The 10,987-nt window shown below is 37.8% G+C and overlaps 1 protein-coding gene across 4 annotated transcripts in view; it reads right to left on the bottom strand.

Moving 5' to 3' along the window:
• Positions 1 to 1,134: 1,134 nt before the first annotated feature.
• The window catches only part of DENND5B (DENN domain containing 5B), a 134,489-nt gene continuing 124,636 nt past the window's right edge, over positions 1,135 to 10,987 (bottom strand). For all 4 annotated transcript variants that reach the window (XM_039333160.1, XM_039333169.1, XM_039333177.1 and 1 more), the window contains 3 exons: positions 10,746 to 10,872; positions 6,484 to 6,658; positions 1,135 to 4,906 (listed from right to left, as the gene is read on the bottom strand). In XM_039333160.1, the coding sequence (XP_039189094.1) occupies positions 4,723 to 4,906; positions 6,484 to 6,658; positions 10,746 to 10,872 (486 nt within the window). In that variant the 3' untranslated portion in view covers positions 1,135 to 4,722. The remainder of the gene's footprint in view (positions 4,907 to 6,483; positions 6,659 to 10,745; positions 10,873 to 10,987) is intronic.

Raw genomic sequence — 10,987 nt, 5'->3', positions numbered from 1 at the left:
AGACTTGCACTCTGCAAAAAGATTGTTCCACCTGTTCTGGGGACTGCAGGCTGCAAGATTTTAGCACTTGACCAATGTAGACTAAACTTTGAAGCAAAGCAAAATTTGGGCCTGGTTAGAACTTCAATGCCACCTAGGAATTCTAAAAGTAAATTGGCTAAATTGGGAAAATAAATTAGAACCTCGCAAAAAGGAAGCTAATTTAGTTGCAAGAGTGATATCAAAGTTAGTTTTAAAATATAATTAAATAAAATCCTGACAATGTGCTTGCTCTCCATTGTCTCAACATTATGTCAAATGATGTCTCTTCTAAGCATTTGACCGGTTGTTCCTACTGAATATCACTTTACCTATTTTATGAGGGCATCATCTCTACAAAACACCCATCAATCACATGTCAGCTTTGAAATATGAGCTCATTCAAAGCTTTTCTGTGTTTATGGGCAAATGGATACAAATGGCCTGTTTTATGAGCTGAAGCACAGCCATCAGCAACTGGAACTTGGCAATGGATAAATTTGAAAAAATGAAAGTAGAAAACCTCCTTCAGAAATGGTAATTTAAATGGCAAATGGTAAAACTGGATTAACACAACAATGGCTTGGTTCATGTGGCTGATCACTGATTTGCAAATCCACCCATTTTATGTCTGCTGAAACCCTATGCAATTAGTTTTAACAAACCACAGTTAAAAACAGATTAGTACAACATGGAAACTAGCCATGTCAGTCTTTCATTAGAAAGATTGAAACAAAGGATTTAAAATATTCTGTCTTCCTGCAGTATATTGCAAGCCTTTAATAACTTTCATATCCATTATTTAATCCTTCCAAAGTTAACATGTCATTAGTAATTTCTGTATTATCACTGTGTGGGCTGTTCAAATAAATTGTACATATGTTGCATGACTTTTAATACCTCTTCATCAGATCAACAGCAAATAATCCAGAGCAGAGTTTCCAGTCTTCCTGTAATCTGAACCAGATGTTTATATATTAGGATTTTTTTTAACTGGGTTTGATCTTGTGTATTGCCAAGGTGATTTATAAACCTTATAAAATTCCAGAATTCCCAGCATATCAATTCTTTTTCTGGTTTCTTTTTTGTTTAGGGTAACAAATCACACAGGACACATTTTGCTATTCTCACAGTTTTATTTGTAAAGACCATTGCATGAAAAGCTGCATTTCGTTTTAATCCAAACCCTGGATAAAAACAAACCCGCTTTAGTCTGTGATATGTATGCTAAAGTGCTTGAAATAATACTTTTCAACCAATATTCATTTCCTGAATATTATCCAATCTTGATTAATCTACTAATGTGAAAGATAAAATAGCAACATATTCTGAAGAAACAATGGTTGGGGAAAATGAATTATTTAGTAACTACACCAGGTATTTTGTACATTTCAAGTTTAACACACAACATTTCCTTATGTGATAGACACTTTTGCTTGGGGAGGAGGGTGGATATCAATGAAAAAATCACAAGCATAGTCTTAAAACATATTCAGAAGAGGCAATTAACAGCACAAACCCAAAAGTCTTCACTTGGAGGGCAGTTTCATTTAACACAGTGAAACTTACCTTTTGAGCAAATGGGTTGCAGTGGCAAGGTTTGAATTTAACATAATTTCATTATGGTTACATATTAATCTACTTCTCAATTGTATTCTGTTCTCTCTAGTGTTGTTTTTTTTTTAAAAAAAAACTATGCTAGCATAGCAATACAAGAAAAAACATAGCGTTCTTCCTTTTACTTTGTAAGTTAACAGAAAGCTTTGGTAATTTTAAATATTCAGCTTCTAAAAATTAAGAGCCGGTTAACACTGATATTAATAGGATGCATTAAATTTTAGAAAGCATGAGCCTTGCCATTCTGAGAACTAACTCTTCATGATTTCTGAATGTTTTGACAGACCGAATCACTTGGTCCCAAGTGATCAGCACTGCCTGTTTAAAGGAGGAAAAATGTTGCACGCTATAGGTAAGAAGTCACCAAAAACTGCACTTCTGAAGTCATCAAATAGACTAGTCTATTAGAGGTCAATCCCATGCTTCAAAAATACCTCAAGGATGTAATAATACTACATAGTTTATACAGTACTTTATTGCCTATAAAGAATATACTGTACATAATGTTCCTTGCACACCACCATTCATATGCTGTGAAACAGAAACGACATTGTCAGGGAAGATGCTGAGCACTACATATGAGTGAAGATGTTGGACTGTGACTTTCAAGAATAATGCATTTAACATTGTTCACATCAATATCTTGTCAGCAGAACAGGAATTACAAACAAGAGCCATGGATGCAAAAATGGAGCAGAAATTTGGTGAGCAATCCAGCTCTCTTCCTGGTTCATCTGGAATGAATGGAGTCACCCAGATAGCATTAGCTTTTTCTTTTAATGCCATACTATTGAAAACAAGCCTTAGGATCCAGCTTTGGGGCAGTTTTGTAACATGCAAAAAAGTAAAACATATTATCGGTATTTTTGACAGCCTCTCTATTCCTTTTCTCCATCTGAGTCTGGATCTTCATTTTTGAAGCATTAAATAAGAAAACCTCCAGAAATATAAAAAGGTGAAATGGAGATTAAATAGAATTACAGTCTGAAGTCTTTCCTGTCTGGGTAAGGTGAGGATTGGTGCCAAATTACAATAGTTCTCAGTGTTTATGAGAAGGTTAAAGTCAAGAGCTGAAGTTTCAAAAACTTAATCTTGAAAAGTATAGTATTGAGTAAGGAAAATGATGTAACTCCTACACATACTCCTCTCATCAGCTTTAATTAGGATCGCATCTTAGCTCATTGGACAAATGACTATAGAATCTTGTCAGATCTGCATCAATATTACACAGGGATCTACTTGAGGTTCCTTGTGGTATTTTAGGATCTAGTTTCTGATCACTGGGATAAAGTTCAGAGTAAGGAATAATTGGATGCTTGCTTTGTTCCTGCAGTAGCTGTGTGTAGGTTCTTTTGCCCCTACCCCTGATGGATTTGAAGTTGTTGGCCTTCAAAAGCCAGTTTCACATACCCTTACAATGAATTGTATGCACTTGTATATGCCTCCCAGGGTAACTTATGGATGCTAGGATTACATGGGAGAAATTACACTGCAGTCCATTTCCTGTGCCACCATTGCTTCCCCAATGACTGTATGTGCCTTATCTTCTTTGAGTGGTATGTTAAGGAACAATGGAGAACTAGTTCCCAAATCACACAGGTACAGTAATGTAACTATTGGCTTTAAAAGTTAATATTTTCTGCGTGGAAAGCTGTTTCTACATAATAACCAGATGTGGGTGGGGTCTTATCTACAATTTTTGCGGCAAGGCTTTTGTTCATGTGTGGAATCTGTGAGGAGAATATGAGCACACCATCAAATAGGAAAGTTCTCCAATGTAGTAAAGCAATGTGCAAAATGCCACTGTTCTAAATACAGGAGAGGGAATAGACACAGATTTATGGGCTGAATTCACACATTACTTAAATGCATTATGATTTGGTTTTGGTTGGTCATGACATATAAGTGGAGTTGGGGGCTAAATGGTAGTTAATTTAGGGCACTGGGTATAGTTTATTACTCTTTTATTGTGGTTTGGAATGTTAACAGGCTTGCATAGTATGGTTTTTCCTAGCTTATTCCTTGGTTTGTTTTTGTCCAAATAGAATCAATCTGCCACAGTGCAAAAACAGCAAAACCCAGAAAATAAATAAACCAAGTAAAATAAACCTGTTCTGCAATTCTGCAAGGCTAGTTCAAACTTATACAACAAACTGAATTTGAAATGAAGCATAGCTTAGATTGATTGCAGTCTTTATTCAAAATAATTTGAAGGAACTCTTATCTAAATTGCTGATGGCAAAGCATCACATTTTCTTCCAAGTTTTCTTTCTACTCTTTCAAGAAAGTAATGTGGAAGAAGCATTGTTAGCCCCCCAAAATAAAAACAGGAATATGTCTGTGGTCAGAATAAGGAAACTGAAAATGTAATTAACAGATGCAATTATTAATACTGTTTTTTTTCTATTTTTGTCATCTCCAATGGCAAAATCTCTAAAACATCTTCCTGTTCGTGGTTCATCAGGAAGATGAAGAATCTATATGACCTGGAGATGCTTCAGTGCACAGACAAAAAGTTTGAATCTACAGTAAATGGTATAACAAGAGATCGACATATATTCGGGGAAGGGGCAAACAATGTAGACTCACGAGAAGTTCAGCAGGCTACCTTTGCAACAGAGCCTTCCCCCACCCCCACTACATTTGTACAATATTTACAACATGAAGTGGTTTCCCCCTCCCCTTTTGCGCAAGTAATGCTTCCTCCCTTCCCCTACAAAGTTGTTTTAAGCTACATCCCCACTCCTGGCCCTAGAACACTGATTCTAAGAAAAACAATTAGCATTTCTAAAGGAAGAAAGCCTATTTACACACAATCAACACATGAAAATACTCTTTTATACAAAACCTCTCATTTGAAAACTATGATAACTACAACTGAGCTCCTTTGCCGTGTTGGGCCTGATCAGTATGAAGACCATGCGCGTGTGAGTCTTGTCACAGCCACTTCCATTCACCAACAAGCAGATCTAAACATAGAGCAGGATATGATCACCATCGATTCCACTTTCACAGATTTCTGCCCTCTCCCCAAGGAAAGGAGAGAAGTGTGAGGGGGAAGAGACAAAGTTGTCTGCGAGCTAGATGTTACACATCCACCCCCTTTATGAGTGACCCTTCCAAGACAATGTTGAAGTCCTGCAGTGTCTGTAAGACTCGGATGAGAGAGTTAACCATCATGCGATCGCGCAGAAGAGCATTTTCTTCATACATCCGACTAAGCAGGGGACATTCTGCCAGTAATGGAATCCACTGGGCCAGCAAATGATCCCTGTAGAGAAAGTATCACCAAGTTGTATCAGGTACAGCAAGAGGCACAATTGTTTGCATAAGATGCAAAATGGATTTAGGTTTAAAAAAAAACAAATCGTGGCTACCAGGCTGCATCTAAGTAGTAGAAACATGATTTAAGACTGGATGCCAAGAAGCCATTGGTCAAAGAGGATTGTGCAATGCATTCAGGCAATCCATTTCGGAAGTCCCCTTTATTCTGCTGTTTTTGCTAATAACATATTAACGCATCATGTGGAAACCTAGGGATAGGCTGAAATGCATATGTCTTATCAATAAATGCTATTTTTGAGTTGTCCATCTTTTTTTGCATTTTGGTACCTCTGATAATACAGGAAAGGGAAAAGAGTAGCTGCTGATGTCACCCTTTCAAGGTAGATCATACTAGGGATAGAATTTTATGTAGGTCAGGACTACTTTTATTGAAAATCTACAGTAACACAAACTTGCAAGTGTAAATGTGTTTCCCCCTCCCTTACTTACTCTTTGTGCGAACTAAGGAGGGTCATGTCTGAGACATTTACTCAGGTTTCATTCCTGCCCGAGACCCAGATATCTTTAATCTGACATTGTCCTGGTTGTGGCTGTGCCCTCTGCATTCATTCACTCCCCCATCTATTTGTAGCCATTCACTCCCCTATTTGTAGCCTACCTCTATTATTTTTACAGATAAGGTGGCAAACATGCAACACACCTTCTTCCTCTTATTTTCCCCATAACACCCATCACCATGTGAAGTTGGTTGGGCTGAGAGTGACGGACCCAAAGCTGGCTTTCATGGCTAAGGCAGGACTTAAACTCACAGTCTCCTGTTTTCTAGCCTCAACCATTAGACCAAACTGGCTATCTTCTGGTCATCTCTATCATCTGGCCACAGTGGCAAGAAATATTTTTTCCAACCAGTATACTCAACTCTTAGTTCTCTTGAGGAAATAAAGGCATTTGACTGTTTCTATCTGGATAGGATACCTGGATTTTTTTTCCTCTTGGAAGAACAGGGATTCAGGAGTATTTGTTATACTCAATAGGGATACTTATGTTTTTGACAGTAAATCTATTTTTCCTAATGAGGTCTAAACAACCTAGAAAGATACCTGAAGACAGCAAAATACTTCACTGAAATTAAAATACAGCAACAATTTCTGACAACCCTTAAAGTAATATAGTAAATGATATTTTTTTAAGAAAAGGCAAATAGAAGTTAGATACAGATTATCATTTGAAAAATCAAATGAAAAATCCTTGCTTTCAAAATCCTAATTCAAATGATGCCATAGAAGTCCTAGGCAAATCCCTACAATTCTGACATCAGTTTATACTAAGAAAGTCACATATTTATTTGAAAGATTCACAGTCTACTTTTCTTTCAGGAATATAAGATGGCTTGCATAGTACACCTTCCTCCAACTTGTCACCATCATAGCAACTTTTTGAGAAAATGAACTGAGTCAACCACCAAGGCTGAGAACTCTTGCCTCCGTTGTTCAATACCATTATACTTTCTTTTACAGTGCAGCTCATTTCAAAATGCTTTTTTATGTTTACATCTCTACATACCGAGTTCCAAAGCAAACAAGAATTTGGAATTTGCCATCCTTCCCTATGTTCCGCGGAGCAGTATTGATGGCAGCGACATAGTGGCAAAAGGTTTTGCGAGAGGATTTTTGAAGAACAACATTGTCTTCGTTGTCTTCAATCTGGTCAGTCATCTCGAAATAGGCAACAGCTTTTTCTGAACATGGACAAAAGAGAGAATGAAGTCACCAAACACAGAACAGTATCTTAGTGAATTTATTTTATCCAGAAAAGTCACTTGATTAATGAAGCAGTGTTCCTATGTGTCCCTGCCTCTTGCTTTTCACTACACTTGACTTTCTGAAATTATTTCAATTACTCAACACATTTATTTAGGAATGAATCAAAAGCACAAAGTATAGTTTCCACTGAACTCAGTGGTGCTTCTGAGCCTTCACATGACTCAAAATTTCTAAGAGATTAAGTAGGCCCTTGAGTTTATTTTCAGATAAAATGCATTCAGATTTTTACAAGGCGTTCAAAGAAAAGCTTTTCTTGGTAATGCAGGCTTAAAAGTAATGCAGGCTTAAACAGCAGTGTGACCTAGGTGATAATATAATTTTGTGCTATGATTTGAAGCTTTGCCTTTTGGCTTCAAAAAGTAATTATCTCCTTTCTCTTGGCTCTATCTTCATCTCCAGGGACTAAGAGAGTAAGACACATAGCCAACTCATCCCATTATAGCAACCCCTTGTTTTTGGTTGGATTTGCTATGTTATTGTTTGTTTGTATTTTTTACAAACTGGCATGGGGGCCAGATAGATGGGGAGGGAAGGAATGGAGAGCTACTATTCCTAGATTAAAGGGGGAGAAGTTGATTTATTTATGAAACTACTGGGCCGCCCAATTCAAGTGATTCTGAGTAGCTTCTTATATAAAAATAAACAAAAGCATCTGGAGGGAACAGCAACCAACTCTCTCCCCCACCAGCAGAGATAAAAACAGGCAAAAAGACCTTCAAGTACCCTAACCCAAGGCGTGGAGCAAGAGCCCTGTTTTTAAAGCTCTTTTAAAGACCAGTAATGTAGGTGTCATACAGTGCTGTAGCTATATTATGTTACTGGCTACATGTATTTATTTTATTCTATGATTTTATTGTCTGTCTTGGTTTATGATATTGTTCTTCATTCATTATAATTTCATTATGCTTTCAGTCATGTGACTGGGCCAGCAGAGGAATTTTATAAAATAAAAATGCTTTTAAAAGTGGCAAAGGAGGCTGGTCTTTTTTCTAGTGACATATATTCTGGATTTGCCCATATTAATAAGTGTCTGAAAGCAGGACTGGCTGAAGCAAAATGGCAGCCTGGAAATAATTTGCTTCATTACTAAAATCTGGTCCTTGTCCATTTGGTAGCAGATGCTACACTTTGCAAGTTCATACAGAAGAGACTAATAGCAATAGCATTCAAGACTTATATACCGCTCCATAGTGTTTTAAACCCTCTCTAAGGTTTACAGAGTCAGCCTATTGTCCCCAACAATCTGAGTCCTCATTTTACCAACCTTGGAAGGATGGAAGGCTGAGTCAACCTTGAGCTGGTCAGGATTGAACCGCTAGCAGTGAACAGAGTTAGCCTGCAATACTGCTTTCCAACCACTGCGCCACCCGGGTTCTATAATTAAATTACACCTACAGATAGTCCTCAAATTACAACAAGAATTGGGACAGGAACTCCTGTCACTGATGCAATCATTAAATGAGTTGTGCCCAATTTTACAACCTTTTTTGCCATGTTCATTAAGCAAATCACATAGTCATTAAGTGAATCCAGCCTCCTCGATTGACTTTGCTTGTTGAAGCTAATTAGGAAGGTTACAAATAGTGATCACATGATCCTCATATGCTACAACCATTGCAAATACATGCCAATTGCCAAGTACTAAATCACAGTCATGTGACCGTGGGGACACTGCAACAGTCATAAGGGTGAGGACTTATTTGTGGCAATTATCACTTTGCAAATACTTATTAAGTAAGGAAGTGTTACAGTAACATTTTTGCAATTAGGTATGGAGTGATTTTTTGAACAACAGCAAAGTCAGTGCTAGAGCCATAGCTAATTTAGATCCATAAATGCATTCCTAACGTATTAAGACACTGTAGCCATGGATTTAGAATTAACTACTATCCTTAAGGCATGTACTGCAGACATAATCTGTGCATTCTCCGATTTGACACTAGAGCTGTAAATTAAGAATCACTCTGCAAAGACAACCTATTTAAACAAAGAGAAGCTATGACACAGGATACGTTAGATATTTGGAGATATTCTGTCTATAGTATAGGACAGGGGCCTTCAAACTTGACAACTTTAAGACTTGTGGACTTCAACTCCCAGGATTCCTCAGCCAGCCAGTTCACAAGTCTTAAAGTTGCCAAGTTTGAAGATCCCTGGTATAGGAAATAGTTAAACCATATGCCTCGATCATTGGTCTCTTTCAGTGTTAGCAATGAGGCAAGAAATCCCAACCAGAGGACTCACCAGAAAACAACAATTGAATTAGCTTAGAAATAGCTCATTTTGGCTATTCTGATTTTTAAAAAACACTAAATCCGAAGTATCACTTCTTCCTCAACAGCAACCAATGGTAAAAGTATCAAAATATACCTTCTGCCCTTTAGTGGTACAGGTAGTCCTCAACCCATGACCACAACTGAGCCCAAAATTTCTCTTGCTAAGTGAAACATTTGTTCAGTGAATTTTGTCCCATTTTACAAACTTTCTTGCCACAACTGTTAAGTGAATCACTGCAGTTGTTAAGTTAGTATGATGATTGTTAAGTGAATCTGACTTCCCCATTCACTTTGCTTATCAGAAGGTTGCAAAAGGTGATCACACGATCCTGGGCCACTGCAACCGTCATAAATATGAGTCAGTTGCCAAGCGCCTGAATTTTAATCGCATGACCACAAGGATTCTGCAACTGTCGCTAAGGGTGAAAAATGGGTCGTAAATGGCTGCAACGGTGTGAAAAACAGTCATAAGTCACTTTTTTCAGTGCCATTGTAACTTCAAACCGTGACTAAATGAACTGTTGTAAGTTGAGGACTACTCGTATTTAAACTGGGTGCCTGGGATGGATACCTCATTAAGCAAGTGGTTAAGAATACTTGGCAACTGTTCGTTTACTGGATAAACAACATTTTACATGTTCAATAAGAGATGAAGAATGTTAATCAAGAGATGGGGAATTTTTGAGGGAAGATAGGATGCCCTGAAGTGATGTGGTATGGTATTATCAGAAGGGGCTATGCTAACACTGACATTGAGGTGGTTAAGAAAAATGGGAGTAGAGATCTATCTATTGGAGACAAACTGCTATCATAAGAGGGTCCTGTGAGCATGGTAGTTTTCCTGCAGACATTTCATTAGGTAACATCATCAGTGTGCTGATGATGTTACCTAGTTTGGTAATAAAATGTCTGTAAGAAAACAAGCTTGGAGAGCACCAAGGACTCTTCATTTCAACCCTGAGCTACAAACATTCTATCAAAACTGCTATCATTCCCACCTTTAAAAGCCCCATTTACCTGAAAAAAGTTTTCAAACTACACTACCACCATTTGGGAGGCTGGGGGCTGTCAATAAGGCTCTGGAGGCTGAAGAGGATCACTATTAAGACTTAAACTGTGATTATCTTACCTAATGACCATAATTCAGCCTGGAATTTCTGTCATTAAGTTGTTGTGGTCATTAATGGATCACTGCATGGCCTGACTTAAAGTTGCAAATTGTTTTTACTGTGGTGGTGAAGTAAGTCATTGTAGACATTAAGTGAATAATATGGTTGTTAAACAAATCCATTCTCTTGGATTGGCGGGTTTTTTTCCACAGAAGCCAAGAAAAAAATGTGGGAAACCAGCAACAAACATTGCAAATTGTGGTCACATGACTCCAAAATACTGCAACCAGTTGTAATATGAGCCAGATACCAAGTGTTTGAAAAGCAATCATATGACCGTGTGGGGGTGTTGACAGTTGTAACTTTGTAAGTGACTTTGGGGATCAGTCGTAACTCTGAATGGCCAACAACTGTTCAGTTGTTAAATGAGGACTACTTGTAGTTTACACCAAACAACCACCAGCTAAACCTACCACATTTTAGCACAGTACAATATCCAAAGTCAGCTGCTGACTATCAGAAGGTTTGCTCTAGCTAATCTCAACAATTAACCACCATCTATTCAAAGGGATCTCTATTGCCCAGAGCCTAGCTGAACCAAAGAAGCAGAACTTTACCTATAAAGTCCCAAATGAAGACATTCTTATGGAAGATACGTGCGGATTTGAAACCATGATGGAAAACCTGCTCCAATGCCATCACCAGGCCACTTTCTCCACATAGAAGAACGGTAAGGCTTCCCCGCTACAGGAAGAAGAAAAAAACCAATCTTGTTTAGAAATTGACAGAAATATTTACAGTTTTGCTGCATTTAAAATAACACATTGCTGAACTGCAAGGACTTCCGGTTCCGGATCGC

The sequence above is a fragment of the Crotalus tigris genome, unplaced genomic scaffold, assembly GCF_016545835.1.
Source record: "Crotalus tigris isolate CLP2741 ecotype Arizona unplaced genomic scaffold, ASM1654583v1 scf7180000017625.6296891, whole genome shotgun sequence".
Classification (NCBI taxonomy): domain Eukaryota; kingdom Metazoa; phylum Chordata; class Lepidosauria; order Squamata; family Viperidae; genus Crotalus; species Crotalus tigris.
Note: the sequence above shows the minus strand (reverse complement) of the source record. Positions and strands in the feature narration are given on the sequence as shown.